We start from the raw sequence: 21,788 nt of genomic DNA, 5'->3' as shown, positions 1-21,788 counted from the left end.
CAGGATAATGATCTGAAACACCAGGCTCTGAAAGTAGGCACCTTGCTTCTTTGCAAGTGCCCAAAGGTATTAAAAACCCCACCCCAATCACCGGATATTAATGTAATAGATCATCTATGGTCTCATCTTGAAGTTAGAGTACAGCAGCACTCTACTAAAGCAAGAAAGACTTGAAAGCAATTTTAGAAGAATGGAACAGGATTCCTGTGAGGAAAGCTGGTGAAATTAATACCCAGGAGATTGGGAGACGTTATAAACAATAAAGGGTTTCCTAAAAAGTATTAATTATTTCGATTCGTATTCTATTTCCAACATCTTCTTCTTATCTTAATCTGTTTACCCTCCAGAGTTGGCTTTTCTCTCGGACTCAGCGAGGGATCCCACCTCTATCGCTTCAAGGGCAGTGTCCTGGAGCGTGAGACATTGGGTCGGGATACAACTGGGGAGGATGACCAGTGCCTCGCCCAGGCTGCCTCACCTGCTATGCTGATAGGGCATTGGTGTGGGATGGGAAGATTGAAAGTGACAGACAGGGAAGAGGGAAGGAAGCGGCCGTGGCCTTGAGTTAGGTACCATCCCGGTATTTGCCTGGAGGAGAAGTGGGAAACCACGGAAAATCACTTCCAGGATGGATGAGGTGGGAATCGAACCCACCTCTACTCAGTTGACCTCCTAAGGCTGAGTACCACTTTTCAAATTTCGTGTCAGAGCCGGGAATCGAACCTGGGTCTCCGGGGGTGGCAGCTAATCACACTAACCATTACACCACAGAGGCGGACATTCCCAACATCTACTGTAGGAAAAAACAATTATTGTGTTTTAGTTAGGAAGTGTAGGAATTTAATTTTGAGACAAAAATTGTTCTATTGTCACAAAATGTAATTTTCTCTTGCATTGATCTAAATGAATTGCTAAGTACGGACTGTACGAAGCTTATACTCGCTAGAATTATCAAATGTTCATTTCGTTGATGTACTGCATGTCGTTTTGTCTTTATTTACTATTATACATGTCATTATATCGCTGTACGTGTTTCGCTTTGAGCAACTGTATATTTTTTAAGAAGCATAAAACAGTATGATGTGCAGCATTTCGGATCTACAAAACTTTTGTTTCATTGACGTTGAATGTGAAAGAGAGGAGATTACACGTGAAATTGTAATACTTCAGTTGCTTTATTGTCCTTCTCAAGAGTGGATTACACATGAAATGATATCAAAAACATCAAAATCCAATGAATGTCATGGTCAATGGAAGAAATGGAAACATGATGATGATGATGATGCTTGTTGTATAAAGGGGCCTAACAGCGAGGTCATCGGCCCCTAATGGTACGAAATGAAATAACAAAAAAATTCAAATTCATCCACTGACCAAAATAAAATAAAAAATGTCATGAAAAATTAATGGATGGACATGAACCCTAAAAAAAACCAAACAAAAACAGCGGATCAGACTCAAAAAGAAGGTAGTTAATTAGAGTATTACTGACCAAGGGACCATTTATAAAGCACAATGATGCTTGATGTCTGAAGGGGTGCTAAATTCACGTCTGAGGCCCCACAGAATGGTACATGTCACGAGTAAAGTAGAACCATGGTATTTGTCTTTTTTGGGGTACTGATCAAAAGTAGCGAAGACTCACGGTGGTCCACACAAGATGGTACTACTCACAAGTATTGCAATTCGTACAGGGAACGCAGACCTATGGGGTTTCTCACACAATGGCGCCACTCATAGCCAACGCAAACCGGTAAGGTTCCTCACCTAGGTGTACTAGTCACGGGCGCCGGTATTCCCGTGGTGTTCCTCACATAGTGGGTACCAATCACAGGCAACGCTGACCCACGGTGCCGCTCATATAACGGTACAGCTCACAGGCTACGCCCAGACCCGCGGTGTTGCTCACATGGGTACGACGTACGGGTACTGGAAACCACCAGACCAGGCTTTTTACTGCAACTAATCACAAACCTATTTCGTACCAATTTAGTGATACTACTCGCAAGTACATGCAACCCATGGTGTTCCCCGCATGATGGTACGAATCAATAGTAGGTTCATGGTTCTAATTCAATCATCCCTTGGTCGCCCCTTGTAGTCGCCTCTTACGACAGGCAGGGAATACCGCGGGTGTATTCTACATGTGCGTCCCCCACCCGCAAGGGGGAGTGTGTTTGGTCCGCGAGAGGTATTTTATTTTCCTCAAGTCCGCCGGCAAGCCGGTTAGGACCCCCCTATCCGCCACCTGGAACGCGCCACGTGGGAGTATCACCTCTCCCCCTGCTACGCCTGCGTAGCAGGTTCGTGGAAATGGAAACAAAAGTTAACAGGAACGTTATTGTTGGGTTCTTTTGTCCTCCTTAAAGCCAATATCGATGAACTTACAACAGGCAGTGGTGGAGTTGTGAATAAATTACTGCTGGTTTGCTTGCACACACCGTTGTTTAGACTATAAGGTTGAGGTATTTTAGGAACATTGTTTCATTCTCCCCTTTTCAACCATTTCCATCACACAGGGAAATGTACTATAGGTCAAAAAGTGGTTGGGGGTGTTGTGTTTATCAACAAGCCATGAGTCACGCAGCATCACAGCCAGTGACGTATCGCTTTCTGTCAAATGTCTACACACATGGAACTATTTAATATCTCCAAAAAGTTCTCGTCGGATTTGCAAAATAAGCACATCACTGAAATTGTCTCTCTATTTTTAGTTGTTCTATAGGGTGAAATTAGTGTAGTCCCATTAAAAAAACGAAGTTGGTAATTACTCATGAGATGGAGATGAATTAGATAGTATTTTATGAGACCCTTAATACAAAACTTGAGGCTCAGAAATGTGGTTTTGGAGAAGAATTACAAAAGCAAGTTGGATTGATAAAAATCTCAATTATCTTTCTTTAAATAACGCAAAGGAGGATCGATATTTATTAAATTAAATACAATAAATAAGAAGAAAACGAAGTTTTTGGACACGTACTGAGAAATGACTCTCTTCTCCAAACCATCATTGAAGGCAAAGTCCTGGCAAAGAGACCCAGGAGACGACCAAGGATGTCACACATCAGGAACTCCGTCGGTGAAAAGGCACGTGGTTCATATAGAACAGGGCCTCTCAGGGTGCAGTGCACGGGCGCAAGTTGCAGGAGACGACTTCACTAGGTTGACCAGAGTGTAAACTACCACTCCACTTCCCCTACACCTGTCTCACCCGTTCGGCCTGTCTTCGCCTTCTCCACCTTCCCCGCTGATCCTCCCCTCGCTGCGAAATGTTTATGTGCGGTGAGCGGAGACACTGTTGTATGGGACAATGATACCGGTGTTAAAACACTCTTCTTTCAATTTGGTTTGAGTAGACAATTTATCTTCTCTAGCTCTTCTTTTCCTTTAACTTTGCAATGATACCAGTTATGCCTGTAACAAGGGACCGGCTGACAGCAATTTGAGAGCCTTCTTTAAATTACAATCAGAAATAGGCCTACTCGCACGCAATCTAGTTCTCGTACAAGTCAAAGCAGGAAAACAGACCTTTCACATATGCATGTGGAACCAAACATAGAAATAATCTTAGCTGCTTCTCGATGCAGCTTAGGAAAATCTTCCTTTGAAAAACTCTCGTAGAATTTGAGCAAAGCCTTTGTATTGGAAAATAGATCTTTTTGATTAACTTATCACATAATTATTGTCCCACGGATCAAGCATTTGGCTTTATCGCCACGACTGACAAAAAAGTACGAAAGTTCCCAGTTCGATTGAAATGGACTTTCGGATGTCTTTACTTTCTTTGAAACAGGTTGCTCCATTATTATGTTGTTGTCTTGCGCTTATCTATTTCTCTGATAAACAAGCCGTCTATCACCGAACGCTTCGTCGCTCTCAGCGCACTACACCATCCGAGTCAAGCCGAGTTGAGTCGAGTCGGAACGATGCACAGTGCACGGAGTCTCTGCGCCTCGATATGCACGCGTGCGTTTGAGAGGCTCTGATATAGAAGCATGAAGAGGCTAGCAGAAGATCGTCAGATGTGGCTAAAACAACAAGGCATTGCCTTTAGTAGATGATGATAATGATGATTAATACGATTTAAGAATTTTAAATTAGTAATCCTATATCTTTAAAGGATCAGAATATATTTGAGGTGGACAACTTAGCTGAATCACCCTGTATATTTCATGCCCAGAATTTAGCAAAGGAATTATCCCACATTAATTCCTCCATTGAACATACGGAAGGACACAAAAAACTGCGTCGCAGCTATTGAGTTGTCTAGGTTCCACTTCTGCAGGTTCACTTTAAATCTGTCGACCTCAGTCTAAACCTTTTAGAGGACTTCAAATGATCCAGTTTTCAGTATTACCAAGAGGTAGTGATTCTTTGAGTTTCATCAGTCAAGAGATTGGATATTTTCTCGTTCCATGTAGCAATTCTAGCTATCTCCCTTTCTTCCACCAGGTCCTCAAGAGGCTTTTCATTGATTTTAACCTTTGCTAGGCAGGTTTATACACTAAGGGTGGATGAGAAGAATGTCTTTTTTTTAATAGTGGCTTTACGTCGCACTGACACAGATACGTCTCGTGGCGACGATGGGATAGGAAAGGCCTAGGAGTTGGAAGGAAGCGGCCGTGGCCTTAAATAAGGTACAGCCCCAGTATTTGCCTGGTGTGAAAATGGGAAACCAAGGAAAACCATCTTCAGGGCTGCCGACAGTGGGATTCGAACCTACTATCTGCCGGATGCAAGCTCAAAGCCGCGCGCCTCTAACCGCACGGAAAACTCGCCCGGTGGGATGCCTTTCATAGTTGGCTGCAACTTCTCTCGTGATGTCCTGAGTATCTCTGTGTGACTTGGTTTCAGATCCGTTTTGATTATGCAGGTCTCGTTGTGCGCAATATCAACATGCATGGCGTGGAATTAGTAAGTTTTGCAGATCGGTTTGATAAGATGTACCGGTATTTTAGACATATCCACTCTGTATTTTTTTAGGCGCACCTACAGGCACTTATCAGAGGTATCAAAGGGAAGCTCAGAAATAATTTAACAAGTGGTGCACTCTACTTAAGAACTCCAAGAGAGTTATCCTTTTCCCACACTACCCGAGAGGTAATAATCAGTGGCGAAAAAGTAGGGGAAGTAAACGTAACCTTAATGACAAAGGTAGGCCCCGAACGCACTACGCTGTCGTAGTAGGGGGATAGGTGGTACCCCCAAGTGGCGCGTCCCTGGTGGCGGATAGGGAGGTCCTAACCGTCTTTCCGGCGAATTTGAGTGAAATAAAATAACTGCCGCGGACCAAACATACGACCCCTTATGGGTAGGGGATGCAGACGAAGAATACAATCACGGTATCCTCTGCCTGCCGTAAGAGGTGACTAAAAGGGTCGTCCAAGAGATGCTGAATTTTGAACCTGTGATTAGTACCATCATGCGAGGAACACCATGACTCAACTTTTCTTGCGATTAGTACCACTATGTGAGGAATATCATGGGTCTGTGGGTGGTTCATTATGGGTTTACAGTATGCGCCACCATGACGGAGGATCTTCTCTGTCCAGGTTCGGTTGGAAAACCCCGAGGAGGAGATAAAAAAGGCTGTTTCAGCGTCTGGTTGTGGACATCATGGGTCTGCGTTTCGAGGAACACCACAATTCTGGGCGTTGCCTGTGATTAGTACCACTATATGAGGAACACCACTGCGATTGGTACCACTATGTGAGGAACACCGTGGGTTTGCGTTGCCTATGAGTGTCGCCATTATGTGAGAAACACCATAGGTATGCGTTACTTGTGCGTAATACATTACCTGTGAGTAGTACCACAATGTGAGCAACACTGTGAGTCTACGTTACTTGTGATTAGTACCGCTACATGAGAAACTTTCCCGGCGATAAGTACCATTGACCTGGATTTGATGATGTTGATGCTTGTTATCTAAAGGGGCCTAACATCGAGGTCATCGGCCCCTAATGGTACGAAATGAAACGACAAACTAAAAGTTCAAAATCATCCACTGACCAAAATAAAAAATGTCATGAAGAATGAATGAATGAATGAATGAATGAATGAATGAATGAATGAATGAATGAACATGAATTTAAGACAATCAGTGGATCCGACTCAAAAAACTATCATAGTTAGTAGTATTACTGACCAAGGGACCACTTTCAATGCACAATCCTGAATCGAGGATGCTTGGTGTCTAAATGGGTCCAAAATACAGGTCGAAGGCCCCTCAGAATGATACTTATCGCTAGTAAAGTAGAACCATGGTATCTGTCCTGTTGCAGTACTAATCAAAAGTAGCAGGGACTTGCGGTATTCCACACATTATTGTACTACTCAGAGGTTATGAAATTCGACGTATAATACAGACCTATGTTTTTCTCACTTTGCGGTGCCATTTACAGGCAACGCAAACCTATGGTGTTCATCACATAAGAGTACTAACCACAGGGACCTTCCCCTATCCCGTGTTGTTCCTCAAATAGTGGGTACTAATCACAGGCAAGGCAGAACCATGGTAGCTATCATCCCATGGTCCTGCTCATATGGTGGTACTAATCACAGGTACTGCAAAAGCCGACCGCACGGTGCTCCTGTATGCTGCTAATCATAAACCTATTTCGTACCTAATATAGTGGTACTACGCACATGTAAAAGCGACCTTTGGTGTTCTCCGCGTGGTGGTACTATACACATGTAGTTTCATGGTTCGAATGCAATCATCCCTTGGTCGCCCCTTTTAGTTGCCTCTCACGACGGGCAGAGGATACCGTGGGTGTATTATTCGTCTGCCTCTCCCACCCACAGGGAGTGTGTGTTTGGTCCGCGAGAGGTATTTTGTTTCCCTCAAGTCCGCCGGCAAGCCGGTTAGGATTGTGCTTTGGAAGCAGCCCCTTGGTCAGTATATACCATTGCTTTAAGTTAAGGTCTTCGTCACGGAAAGACAAGAAGCCTTGAGAAGTAATCGTGAGCTTTTTGAGAAATGAGCGATTGTCACTAAACTCTCTCAGTCTGCGTCTGACAAAGACATGATGGTGATGTAGGGAAAGACAAACTGTCTTTAATCCAGGCAGCACTCACGAGCCAGTGATTGTCATTAAAATGTCATGGTGACATTTGAGAAAAACAATGTCTTTCCTCCAGTCTTTTCCATTCGTGAGTTCGACAAGAAATTGTGAGGGGAGTGAGGGAACTTCGGTATCCAAATATCCGGCTCCATGACTAAATGGTTAGTATGCTGATCTTTGCCCCAATGGTTTTCAGGTTCGATTCCCGATCAGGGGGATTTTAACCTTAATTATTTAATTCCTCTGTCTTGGGGGCTGGTTGTTTGTGTCCGTTTCATTAGAATTCATATTAGGTAGGTCCCATTCTCACCGACACGCAAGTCACCTATAAAAAGCAAAGCAAAGTCATCTCTGTACAGGCCATGAAGGCCCTTGGAGGGGTGGAAGGTAATGGCAAGCTTTCACTATCCGTAATCTCGGCACTTGATGAGGTAGAATGGTTAGCTCTACGTCTGGCCGCCTTTGCCCCCAGGATTTAACCCGGTACTCATTTTTGGTGCAGGCTGAGTGAACCTCAGGTAGGTCGCCTACAGGCCGTTTAATTCGAAAAGACCTGTACCAGGCCCCTACGGAGGCCATACGTCATTATTATAATATTCAAATATTATTTTAGTGTTATCGTAATTAACTGTATTATTGTTTACTCCTTATTTGGATTACAGGTTCTTTCTCATTAACTGTAATTGAATACCACGGTGTTTGAAATTAAAGCAGTAAAAGTAAATAAAACCCGAGAAGAGACCCCCTGACATCGTCAGTTTATAAATAAATAAATAAATAAATAAATAAATAAATAAATAAATAAATAAATAATTTTTTTGCTAGGGGCTTTACGTCGCACCGACACAGATAGGTTTTATGGCGACGATGGGATGGGAAAGGCCTAGGAGTTGGAAGGAAGCGGCCGTGGCCTTAATTAAGGTACAGCCCCAGCATTTGCCTGGTGTGAAAATGGGAAACCACGGAAAACCATCTTCAGGGGTGCCGATAGTGGGATTCGAACCTACTATCTCCCGGATGCAAGCTCACAGCCGCGCCCCTCTACGCGCACGGCCAACTCGCCCGGTAATAAATAAATAAATAAATAGATAAATAAATAAATAAATAAATAAATAAATAAGAATCCAAGGGGAATTAACGATGACCGACAATGGGATTTAAGACGTCATGTCTACCAATGCCATACACCATTCAAACAGAGGCCACAGGTTGGTTTCAGTTAATGGTTAGTTTTGATTGTAAATGGGTGTAATGACTAATTCAAAATCCACTCCTTCAGAATGTATCTATAGTCGTCGTCACCATCGAAATTTATACGCCAAATGATCAATTAATAAACCAGGAGACTGTCAGTGAGAACATGATCTGCTGCCTCTTTAAAGTTCGAAGCGAGAGTGTTTACGGGCTAATCAGCTCTGCCTTCTTCCCCAGGGACTTCCCGTCTGAGGCTTAACGCGAAGTTCAAACACGTGCGGAAATCGGATCATCCTCTTTCGGTGTGGGCAGTGACATCCTGGACCTGTAGATCGGAGAGTATACTCCTGGGCAATCGCCATTCGGAATCCAGCTTGGAGTTAATTAAAAAAAAAAAAAAAGATTTTTAATGTTACCAAAATATAAAAATGAAAATTTTGTAGAAGAACTGCGTCACCTAAATTCACACTGTGGTTTACTAAAACCATGCAAGTGAGAGTTTTACGAATAGCGTGTTTTTAAAATTAAACTGAAGTACATCATCGCGGAAATTATTATACAGAGGAACTTTGCGGCTGGAAATTATTGAGCAACACATTTCTATAAATTGTTGGTCAAGACCAATATTTGTCTGGTCCACTGGTTAACTAGTATCATTTATTCGCAGATTTCTTCCAGCTTGATGATGATGCTTGTTGAATAAAGGGGCCTAACATCGAGGTCATCGGCCCCTAATGGTACGAAATGAGACGAAATGGAACGAAAAATTAAAAGCCCAAAATTCTCCACTGACCAGAATTCAAAACATGAGGACGAAGAATGAATGGATGGATATGAATTTAAAACAATCAATGGATGCCACCCGCAATACCTTACATTCATAGAAACTGACGGAAGAACAATAGGGTTACTGACCAAGGGACTGCTGCTGGAGCATAATACTGAATCGATGATGCTTGCAGTCTAAAGGGCGTCAAAAATCAAAGTTATCGGCCCCTCATGTTGCGGTACTAATCAAAAGTAGCAGAGACTCGCGGTATTCCACACATTATGGTACTACTCACAGGTTATGATATTCGACATATAACACAGACTTATGGTTTTTCTCACATTGCGGCGCCATTTACAGGCAACGCAACCCTATGGTGTTCATCACATAAGAGTACTAACTACAGGGGCCTTCCCCTATCCCGTGGTGTTCCTCATATAGTGGGTACTTATCATAGGCAAGGCAGAACCATGGTAGCTATCATCCCATGGTCCCGCTCATATGGTGGTACTAATCACAGGTACTGAAAAGCCGACCGCACGGTGCTCCTGTGTGCTACTAATCACAAACCTATTTCGTACCTAATATAGTGGTACTACGTGCAAGTAAAAGCGACCCTTGGTGTTCTCCGCGTGGTGGTACTAATCACTAGTAGTTTCATAGTTCTAATACAATCATCCCTTGGTCCCCCCTTTTAGTCGCCTCTCACGACAGGCAGGGGATACCGTGGGTGTATTATTCGTCTGACTCCTCCACCCACAGGGGGTAGTGTGTTTGGTCCGCGAGAGGTATTTTATTTCCCTCAAGTCCGCCGGCAAGCCGGTTAGGACCCCCCTAACTGCCACGTGGGAGTATCACCTCTCCCCCTGCTACGCCTGCGTGGCAGGTTCGTGGACTTCCAGCTTGGAATACCGCTCCAAAATATTTAGCGGTACTCATTTGGCAGGACGAATGTACTGCAGATTGGCATGGGCGTCTTCCTTATTTCATTATTAATAATATTATTATTTGCTTTACGTCCCACTAACTACTTTTACGGTTTTCGGAGACGCCGAGTTGCAGGAATTTAGTCCCGCAGAAGTTCTTTTACGTGCCAGTAAATCTACCGACACGAGGCTGTCGTATTTGAGCACCTTCAGATACCACCGGACTGAGCCTGCTTGTTGCTTGTTGTTTTAAGGGGCCTAACATCAAAGGTCATCGGCCCCTAATGGGACGAAATGAAAGAACAAAAATTGCAAAGGCATCCACTGACCAAAATAGAAATAAAATATGGCATGAAGAATGAATGGATGGACAGGAACTCAACAAAACACAAAACAAACAAACCAAAACCAGTGGATCGGACTCAATACAGATCGAAAATAACATTATTACCGACCAAGGATCCACTTATAAAGCACAATGATGCTTGGTATCTAAAGGGGGTGCAAAATCCACGTCTAAGGCCCCACAGAATGGTACATGTCGCGAGTAAAATAGAACCATGGTATGTGTCATGTTGGGGTATTAATCAGAAGTAGCGAGGACTCACGGTGTTCCACAAAAGATGGTACTACTCACAAGTATTGCAATACGTACAAGTAACGCAGACCTATGGTGTGTCTCACACAATGGCCCAACTCAGAGTCAACGTAAACCGAGAAGGTTCCCCACCTAGGTGTATTAAACACGGGCGCCGGTATTCCCGTGGTGTTCCTCACATAGTGGGTACTAATCACAGGCAACGCAGACCAACGGTGCTGCTCATATAGTGGTACAACTCACAGGCTACGCCCAGACCCGCGGTGTTGCACACATGGGTACGACGCACGGGTACTGGAATCCACCAGGCCAGGCTTTTACTGCTACTAATCACAAACCTATTTCGTACCGAATTTAGTGGTACTACTCGCAAGTACAGGCAACCTATGGTGTTCCCCGCGTGATGGCACGAGTCAAAATTACTTTCATGGTTCTAATTCAGTCAACCCTTGGTCGCCTCTTTTAGTCGCCTCTTACGACAGGCAGGGGATACCGCGGGTGTATTCTACATGTGCGTCCCCCACCCGCAGGGGGTAGTGTGTTTGGTCCGCGAGAGGTATTTTATTTCCCTCAAGTCCACCGGCAAGCCGGTTAGGACCCCCCTATCCGCCACCTGGGACGCGCCACGTGGGAGTATCACCTCTCTCCGTGCTACACCTGCGTAGCAGGTTCGTGGTCGGACTGAGCCAGGGTCGAACCTGCCAAGTTGGGGTCGGAAAGCCAGCGCCTCAACCGTCTGAGCCCGTTATGTTTTCCGCTCAGTTTGATTGGTTCGTGTGTAGGTGTACGTATGTGGAGACTTATTTTGTGTACGCATGGGCATTCTATATTTTTGCTTGATTCCGACACCCATTGGTGTTTTCTTGCTCGTCCACTCCGCACTATTCATGTCCACTCTTGGTCTGTGGTATGGATGTGTGCTGATGGTGGGGGTTTTTGACTGCGTGATGCGCTGTTACTGGTGTGGTGCACGTTTTCCCTATTTGCTTGGTTCTGTGTTTGTTTTACCAGATCGAATTTACGAGCAAATTGATTATTTTGATTATACTTGTTGTGAACTATTGCGACATGCTTTATCGGCTTGTCCCTGCCCCCAACGTTTCTCTGTGTTGGTCTCTATGTTTGGTCATGCGAATGAGCTTGATATTTGGATGTACATTGTTTTTCTTTGGGTGTCCGATTTCCAGTATCTTTTGTTATTTCATTCTTGTTTCTAGCTTTTCCAGCCATTCTCTCGTTTTATTTTTGGCTCTGCCATCTTTTAACTTCATTTGTGTATTTTCAAGGTAACCATGGAAATTTCGTATTTGTTATGTTTTCTCCATGTATGTATTCTATGCATATTTCCTTGCCTCGCCCACCTGCCCTCACCTTTGAAAATGTATTCTTTGTTCCTCAAGGATAATAATTTTTTTCTTTCGGAATTATTGTCGCCACGGAAAGGAAAAAACAAAACAAAAAATGGCAGGTAATGTGGTAAAAAGGAGAAAGACACTTTGATTCGAGGTCACTTCATTGACCCAAAATATAAAAAGGGTGATACTCTAATTCCCTGTTGTATGAGCCTTTTTCTGCACGAGAAAGGCGACTTCCTATTTTGGTGGCATTCTTATTTCATTCTGATGGTATTGTAAAAGAAAAGGAAAAAGAGAGAGCCTCACGTGGCTCAGCCATACATATTCTGATGTACCTGTATATTATACGTAAGTTACGTACCCCATTGTATTATTTTCTTCTCTGTTATGACAAAGACAAAGACACCTCCGGACAGGCCAGAAAGGCCCTTGGAGTAGTGGAAGGTAAAGGCTTTCACCATTGTTAACCGCGGCACGTGATGGGGTAGAGTGGTTAGCTCTACGCCCGGCCGCCTTTGCCCCCAGAACCTGGTACTCATTTTTGGTGTAGGCTGAGTGAATCTCAGGGCCATATGCACCTCCGGAAGTGGAAATCTCGTTCCTTTAATTTTACGACTTCCTGACTGGGATACGAACCCACGTCCTTCCGGGCGAACCGAGCACGCCTTTACCGCCTCAGCCAGGCAGCCCCTTCTCTATTATGAGGGTAATACAATTTTTATTATGTGTTTCCTTTTCATTTGAATAAACTTCCTTTTATTTAAGATTATCACTGTCTTAATATATGTGTACCGATGTTAGTGTTGCTTCATATACTTGGTCTATTGGTATCGGAAGCTAAGTTCAGCTACTGACTGTTTCCTGTCAGTTTCTATCACGATTAGCTTTTATCGTACTTCTGCGTCACTTTGCTACCTCTATTTATGTGAGGGAGGGGGAGGATTGAACGAGTGGTTCAATTTTATATTTTATTTATTATTACATTTCGTTCCGTTTCTTACGATTAGGGGACGATGACCTAGATGTTAGGTCCCTTTAAACAGCAAACATCATCATCATCATCATCATCATCATCATCATCATCATCAGAAAGTGTAAGAAGCTCGTAGGGATTCAACTGGCGATTTATTCCGAATGATGAAGAGATTTGAGGGAGAAAACATCAAGTTCTTGACTAATGCAGTCTTAGGAGAAGAAATAGATAATATAGACTTATTTCTGAAGTATTTTGGTGAACTAGAACTCCAACAGGTATCGACGATGATGGAGTGTGCGACAGTGTTCTGCAAGTAGAAAAGTAGGACAAGTGGCTCCATAAATTTCCCTTGATGAAATTATATACAATTCGATTTCATCTTAAGTTACAAAGTACGATTTTATTTTCAAATTAAACATGCTATTTGTTGGTAAAATCTCTATGGCGCTATCTAAGGCGGAAATGCATCTACATTCATGGGGGTCTAGACCTGGGGGTATGTGGTATTTTAAAAATTTTGGAAGATGAATTGCAGTAGAATAACACCCACGGTATTCCCTGCCTGTTGGTGGGGGGGGGGGTACTACCACTTCTACGTAATACCGACTTTTAAATCATTTTCTTGAAAGAAAAACACCTGACTACATTAGATTTTTGCCTTTCCCTGAGAGCTAGGGGTGGAGGCGGCCCCCCTTGCCTCCAGGAATGGGCGCCCTTGCCTGTATTAAATGATGAACGATGCAATCAGTAGTCTAAGACTAAGAGCGTGTTGTACAAAAAGGTGCATCCTTCAACGTTGACTTAAAACACGCTCTCTTTCGTACACTAATCCGTCAACAAATCACTTTGAAATTATAGTTGTAAACATACATCCTTCCTGCTTTTGATTTGATTCATGTCGATCGTTTATCTTAAGGGTACAGAATTCTACTGTAGAAAAGTTCTCTTCCATAGAACAGTTCGTTAGCGAAACAGGTCTCTAAGCTTGTTACGAGGGCTTTGTTCATATTGGGGGTTCTCTCGCCATAACTTTAGCACTCAGTGTTAATGCAAGTTAGGAATAGGATTCATTAAAAGTTTACAGATAGTGTGGAGCTAAGCATAACTAGTTCTATACTTTGTTTTCTGAGATAACGGGGTTGATACATTTACTACACCCGGAGACGGTATAGATTTTTCGTTGTTGGTGATGATGATGATGCTTGTTGTTTAAAGGGGCCTAATATCGAGGTCATCGGCCCCTAATGGTACGAAATGAGACGAAATGGAATGACAAATTAAAAGCCCAAAATTCTCCACTGACCAGAATTCAAAACATGAGGACGAAGAATGAATGGATGGATAGGAATTTAAAACAATCAGTGGATGCCACCCGCAATACCTTACATTCATAGAAACTGACGGAAAAACAATAGGATTACTGACCAAGGGACTGCTGTTAGAGTATAATACTGAATCGAGGATGCTTGCAGTCTAAACAAGGTCCAAAATCCAAGTTATCGGCCCCTCATAACGGTACTTATCGCTAGAAAAGTAGAACCATGGTATTTGTCATGTTGCGGTACTAATCAAAAGTAGCAGAGACTCGCGGTATTCCAAACATTATGGTACTACTCACAGGTTATGAAATTCGATATATAATACAGACCTATAGTTTTTCTCACATTACGGCGCCATTTACAGGCAACGCAACCCTATGGTGTTCATCACATAAGAGTACTAACTACAGGGACCTTCCGCTATCCCGTGGTGTTCCTCATATAGTGGGTACTTATCATAGGCAAGTCAGAACCATGGTAGCTATCATCCCATGGTCCTGCTCATATGGTGGTACTAATCACAGGTAGTGCAAAAGCCGACCGCACGGTGCTCCTGTGTGCTACTAATCACAAACCTATTTCGTACCTAATATAGTGGTACTACGCGCAAGTAAAAGCGACCCTTGGTGTTCTCCGCGTGGTGGTACTAATCACTAGTAGTTTCATAGTTCTAATACAATCATCCCTTGGTCGCCCCTTTTAGTCGCCTCTCACGACAGGCAGGGGATTCCGTGGGTGTATTATTCGTCTGCCTCCCCCTCCCACAGGGGGTAGTGTGTTTGTTCCGCGAGAGGTATTTTATTTCCCTCAAGTCCGCCGGCAAGCCGGTTAGGACCCCCCTATCCGCCACCTGGGACGCGCCACGTGGGACTATCACCTCTCCCTCTGCTACGCCTGTTCGGGCCATTTATTTAATAGTTTTTCCTTTTACATGAAGGCCCAGTAGGTAGGGTATTAAATACCCCTGTAGAATCAGTTTCCTATTGTAAGTTGTCCCTTCAGAGGCCATAATTTGTATGTTTCCTTGAATAGGCCTGGAATACTGAGAGCCTGTTAGCTCTTTTTCAAAGTTTTTGTAAGATTAATGAATGCCTCTTGGAGGCTAGGTGTTGTAATTCCGGGGAGCAAGTGCTCCGTGAATTAGGGGATTTCTGCCCTTTGAACAAATTGGTGGTCTTCTGTAAATTTGAGCTGGGAGCTCAAAAATTGTAAAACTAGGGGCTCGAAGCCCGAGAGTGTTAAAATTCTGAAATCTTGGATTTTCTAAGTCTTGTTTCCAAATTGCTATTTTGTACCTGAAATGTCATTGTTATCTCACTAAGTGAAAATTTATTAAGTTGTTGTTTTTCAAAAATATAACCTTTAGTTTATGTTTTAAATTCAATTCTTGACATTGTAGTTAGACTCATTCACCCCGGCACCTTCTTTCACCTCTGCGTTCCACGGGTAACCTGGTAATAATAATAATAATAAAATAATAATAATAACACCGTGCACAGCAGATGCCGTCCACCGTCTTCGGAGGGATGGGCTGCACCAGGCTCTGGTAGCAGCCGCACGAAACAATAATAGTCCAGTGATAAGATCAAGTGCTTCTGGATATGCAGGCTGCTCCAAAATAAGTAGGAAGTAATCGGCCATTGGGCAGTACACTCCGAAATAACACAGAAATTCCCTATAAACATATGCCCTACTGTCGCACATTTACGAGCACGGTCTGTTTTAATTACGAGCTAGAATAGGGGGATAGTTTGTATTTTGGTGTCAGGCATGACGTTATGGACAATGCAAAACCTCGCCAGAGTGTGGAACAAGGTTGCCATCGAATACGTTTTCGAACATGTCCGACAATCAATGAGGTGCTGTGTTCAGGCGTGTATTAAGGCGCATGGTGTACATTCTGAGAACTTGTTATGTTAGAATACAGTATCCCTGCTGGTACATGTATGAACAGAAATAGCGTTCCGATATAAACAAAGCATAGCGTGACCCCACCTCCTCGCTTACTCTCTTCCCCTACATTTTGGTACTGAAGCAGCCTTCAACACTACCCCTTCACTCCCACCCCTCCTTTTTAGTCTTGGAGTGGCGCAGTGTTGATTATTTATCTAGGGACACGATTTCTGTGGATGCGTGTACACCTGTTACTCCACATGGGATGCGCCAGGCAAGGCTATTACGCATACTTCCCATACAGAGTTGAAAAGTATGTAATTCGCAAACGATCGACCTTAGGGAATATGTTCATACGAACTGTTTGGTGTTGTCTTAAGAATGTGTACACAAAAATACATCAACACCGATACTTCCCACCCGTTTGAGAACACCTGTTTAGCAAGTGAGGAAGGGAGTGAGTGAGTGAGTGAAAGAGTGAATGATAGAAAACAAATAAAGAAAGAAAGAAATCAAAGATGCAAATTTCACTGCCAGCAGTAATAACAGTTGTGGTGGTGATTATTGTTTTATGAAGCACAACCCTCTTAACACCAATCAGAGGGAGAAATGAAAGAGTTACGACCCTTAGAAACAAATATCATTCTAATTTTTGCTCTGATTCTTAATCTGATTGAGATTTTGTGGTATAATTCAGGAATATGTTTTGGGCTGATGGCAATAATCACTTACAGTAGTATGATAATCAAGTAAAATTAAAAAGTAATTACGCAACAATAACAACAAGAAATACAGTTAGCAATTCCATGGAAAGAAAATATTGCAAGGAATGCTACCAGTTTAACATTCTAAATCCAACATCATCATATACAAATTCACACACAACTCACAAATTCACAACCAACCTGATGTTCGTTAATCAGCAACCGTAATCATTAATGTACATCTACCAGTCCTTTGTGTTGTCATTCCTCTAGACAACTTTACTCATATCATATCTTCGGCTGTGTTACTTCTACAAGAATCTAAAAGTATTCCTTATTCATTGTGTAGAGAAGTTAACATCACAGTTTTTCAGGAATAATTGTAACAGTATGCTAAGTCCAAAAGAATTTCCTCTAGCCTCTCCATGACTACAGTCATGAAACAGTGTTTGGAGACGATGGACTAAGCTTTTTTTTTTTTTTTTTTTGCTAGTTGTTTTACGTCGCACCGACACAGATAGGTCTAAGGACTAAGCTTCGGAAGACTAGATAAGTACACAAGTATTTCATTTACTTAATATGGTGATGGTTCAATACTAATTAAATCATTATTTGTTGTTACTTGTTCATATTATCACCAAACTCTCTATTTTGACAAGTGTACGCTACGCAAACAATACTGTACATATATACGCATGATCTAAGTGATTTGATAGAATCTGAGGATGTTCTTGTAGAAGGAAACATGTCATTCCTTTTACGACAGTGTATATATATTTCTTTTACTGGATGTTATAGTGTTATAATATATATTGAATTTGTGTGTTTTACAGACTGGAAAGAGTTTTTATTACTATTATTAAATAAATTAATTAAGCATTGGGTCACTTTACTCAACTTAGATCCATCCTATTGAACTTGACCGGGAAGTAATCAGCAATGTGGCAAGCAATTTGTTCATTCTATTCCATAGAGACGTTAAACCTCGACCTGGAGTAAACAAGTTCCTCACCTGTCTCCGCCCTTTCGGCTGGCATGTGGGTGTCGGATAGCTGATTTGCTGTCACTAGGCTGTTCAAGACGACCGATGCGCCTAGCAAAGACGCCACAAGAACCGACTGCATGTCTCCTGGAACAGTGGGAAGAAGTAATTGAGACCAGCGAAGATTTATTTAAAAAACAACCCAACGTACAGTATATTATGGTATGACTAGATACTTCAGTTAAAGGGAAAGATCTCTTAAGCACATCTATGGATAGTAGTACAGGGTGATCGTAGAGTCACCGGACTCTGAATCTGAAAAATCGGAGCTCACGTATCTAACGGAATAATTTGATGATGATGATGATGATGCTTGTTGTTTTAAGGGGCCTAACATCGAAGGTCATCGGCCCCTAATGGTACGAAATGAAAGAACAAAAATTGCAAAGGCATCCACTGACCAAAATAAAAGTAAAATGTGGCATGAAGAATGAATGGATGGACAGGAACTCAACAAAACACAAAACAAACAAACAAAAGCCAGTGGATCGGAATCAATACAGATCGAAAATAACATTATTACCGACCAAGGAACCGCTTATTAAGCACAATATGCTTGGTGTCTAAAGGGGGTGCAAAATCCATGTCTAAGGCCCCACAGAATGGTACATGTCGCGAGTAAAATAGAACCATGGTATGTGTCATGTTGGGGTATTAATCAGAAGTAGCGAAGACTCACGGTGTTCCACAAAAGATGGTACTACTCACAAGTATTGCAATACGTACAAGTAACGCAGACCTATGGTGTGTCTCACACAATGGCCCAACTCAGAGTCAACGCAAACCGAGAAGGTTCCCCACCTAGGTGTACTAAACACGGGCGCCGGTATTCCCGTGGTGTTCCTCACATAGTGGGTACTAATCACAGGCAACGCAGACCCACGGTGGTGTTCATATAGTGGTACAACTCACAGGCTACGCCCAGACCCGCGGTGTTGCACACATGGGTACGACGCACGGGTACTGGAATCCACCAGGCCAGGCTTTTACTGCTACTAATCACAAACCTATTTCGTACCGAATTTAGTGGTACTACTCGCAAGTACAGGCAACCTATGGTGTTCCCCGCGTGATGGTACGATTCAAAATTAGTTTCATGGTTCTAATTCAGTCAGCCCTCGGTCGCCCCTTTTAGTCGCCTCGTACGACAGGCAGGGGATACCGCGGGTGTACTCTACATGTGCGTCCCCCACCCGCAGGGGGTAGTGTGTTTGGTCCGCGAGAGGTATTTTATTTCCCTCAAGTCCGCCGGCAAGCCAGTTAGGACCCCCCTATCCGCCACCTGGGACGCGCCACGTGGGAGTATCACCTCTCCCCCTGCTACGCCTGCGTAGCAGGTTCGTGGCGGAATAATTTGGAAAGGTTTAGTCAGTTTGACATGCATTGCATGTAAGCTTTGGGAAAGCACTCCTTCTGATTATAAAAGACATGTTTGCGAAATTAATAACTGGTCGATAGAAGGCAGTTCGGGTTTTGGGAAGGTTATTTCACTGAAGATCAACTTGTAGGATTCAAGCAAGATACAGCAGATATATCGAATTCATTAGGTCAAATGGACTGTGTCGCGACTGACCTATCTAGGCATTCGATAGGGTGGATCATGGGAGACTATTGGCAAAAATAAGTGCAATTAGACTAGACAAAAGAGTGACTGAATGGGTGGCTATATTTCTAGAAAACATATCTCAGAGAGTTAGAATAGGCGAAGCTTTATCTGACCCTGTAATAATTAAGAGGGGAATTCCTCAAGTCAGTATTATTGGAACTTTATGTGGTTCCGTACCTTCAAACAAAAGGTAGCCATTCTGAACAATACATTTTTCACAGATGAAGCATAGTTCCACCTCAGTGGCTAGATTAATTCCCAGAACACCAGGATTTGGGCAACCGAAAATAAGCATGCCTTGCATGAAGTACCGCTTCATTCTGAAAAAAAAAAAGTAGGTGTGCGTTGCGCATTATCGTGCAACAAAATGATCGTTGGACATCTATTTTTTGACACACAGTTGATGGTGGACACTGTGCAACAATCCGTGGCTTTATTGGAAGAGGATGATCACTATTGCTGGTTCCAGGAAAATGGCGCCACTTTTTATATAGCTAATGCGCGACCTTGGCTATGTTGGAAGATTTTCTTCGCTGATCGAGTAATCTCAAGAAGTTTCTGGCCTCCTCGTTCACCAGATTTACCATCTCCAGACTTTTTTGTGGCGGATGTTTAAAAGAAAATATATATACAGAGATAATCGGCATTCTTTACATGAACTCAAAGAAGAAATTTCTAAATATATTGGGGAAATAACACCAGTAATTTTGAGAAAAGTGTCGCAAAAACATTGTGTAAGCGTGTAAATTTGTTCCCGCAAGAAAATGGAGGTCACTTTCGACATCTCTTGTGAACTGCAACTGTGGGAACGCAATGTGCGCGAAAAGCTAATGTTAAGATTGATGATTGATGATTGATGATTGTTGTTTAAAGGGGCCTAACATCTAGGTCATCGGCCCCTAATGGTACGAAATGAGACGAAATGGAATGACATATTAAAAGTCTAAAATTCTCCACTGACCAGAATTCAAAAATGTGACAACGAAGAATGAATGAATGGACATGAATTTAAAACAATCAGTGGTTGCGACCCGCAATGTCGCACAGTCACATAAACGGACGTGCCAATATCGTATTACTGACCAAGGGACTACCGCTATAGCATAACAATGAATCGATTATGCGTGCAGTCAAAAGGGGGTCCTAAATCGAAGTTATCGGCCCCTCATAACGGTACTTATCGCTATCAAAATAGAACCATGGTAGCTGTCCTGTTACGGTACTAATCAAAAGTAGCAGAGACTTGCGGCATTCCACACATTATTGTACTACTCAGAGCTTATGAAATTCGACATTTAATACAGACCTATGTTTTCCCACTTTGCGGCGCCATTTACAGGCAACGCAAACCTATGGTGTTCATCACAGAAGAGTACTAACCACAGGGACCTCTCCCTATCCCGTGGTGTTCCTCATATAGTGGGTACTAATCATAGGCAAGGCAGAACCATGGTAGCTATCATCCCATGGTCCTGCTCATATGGTGGTACTATTCACAGGTACTGCAAAAGCCGACCGCGTGGTGCTCCTGTGTGCTACTAATCACAAACCAATTTCGTACCTAATATAGTGGTACTACGCACAAGTAAAAGCAACCCTTGGTGTTCCCCGCGAGATGGCACGAATCAAAAGCAGTTTCATGGTTCCAATTTAAACATCCCTTGGTCGCCCCTTTTAGTCGGCTCTCACGACAGGCAGGGGATACCGTGGGTGTATTATTCGTCTGCCTCCCCCACCCACAGGGGGTGTGTGTTTGGTCCGCGAGAGGTATTTTATTTCCCTCAAGTCCGCCGGCAAGCCGGTTAGGACCCCCCTATCCGCTACCTGGGACGCGCCACGTGGGAGTATCACCTCTCCCCCTGCTACGCCTGCGTAGCAGGTTCGTGGCTAATGTTAAGTCTGAACATTTTCTTACTCTCAATACTTCCAGAGTACTTCTACCGGAGTTTAAAAAGTATTTTTCGTAACCTGAAGGTATGTAGAACTATTATCCGTAATCACTAGATTTATTTGTGTATTAACACTTCAGAATAAATCATACATTTTGAGTCCGTTGACTTTAAGAACACGCTGCATATTCGGGCAAATATTTGAAGGGCTGAAAAGAATACAAGTCAATACTTCTGAGAAAACTGTTAAGTATTCTACATTCTGGGTATGGTATTACATGGATGGTACTGTCAATATGTTTGTATTTTGACAATTCTGTTTGAAACGTTTTCCAATACTCATTTGAGGCTGTAAATAAATCACTTGTACCGCTTGGATTTTCAATAATGTACACGCTAATGTGGAACATCTTTAGCGAAGAAAAGGATGCAAAAATTGGCACAAATTAA

At 42.9% G+C, this 21,788-nt stretch overlaps 1 protein-coding gene across 1 annotated transcript in view; it reads right to left on the bottom strand.

Moving 5' to 3' along the window:
* The window catches only part of LOC136872407 (uncharacterized), a 189,431-nt gene that overhangs the window by 8,648 nt on the left and 158,995 nt on the right, over nt 1–21,788 (bottom strand). Inside the window, exon 2 of the mRNA XM_067146228.2 lies at nt 17,814–17,930. Coding sequence (XP_067002329.1) covers nt 17,814–17,925 — 112 coding nt within the window. The 5' untranslated portion in view covers nt 17,926–17,930. The remainder of the gene's footprint in view (nt 1–17,813; nt 17,931–21,788) is intronic.

The sequence above is a fragment of the Anabrus simplex genome, chromosome 4, assembly GCF_040414725.1.
Source record: "Anabrus simplex isolate iqAnaSimp1 chromosome 4, ASM4041472v1, whole genome shotgun sequence".
NCBI lineage: Eukaryota > Metazoa > Arthropoda > Insecta > Orthoptera > Tettigoniidae > Anabrus > Anabrus simplex.
The sequence above is the reverse complement of the archived record's forward strand: the minus strand, read 5'-3'. Positions and strand labels throughout refer to the sequence as shown.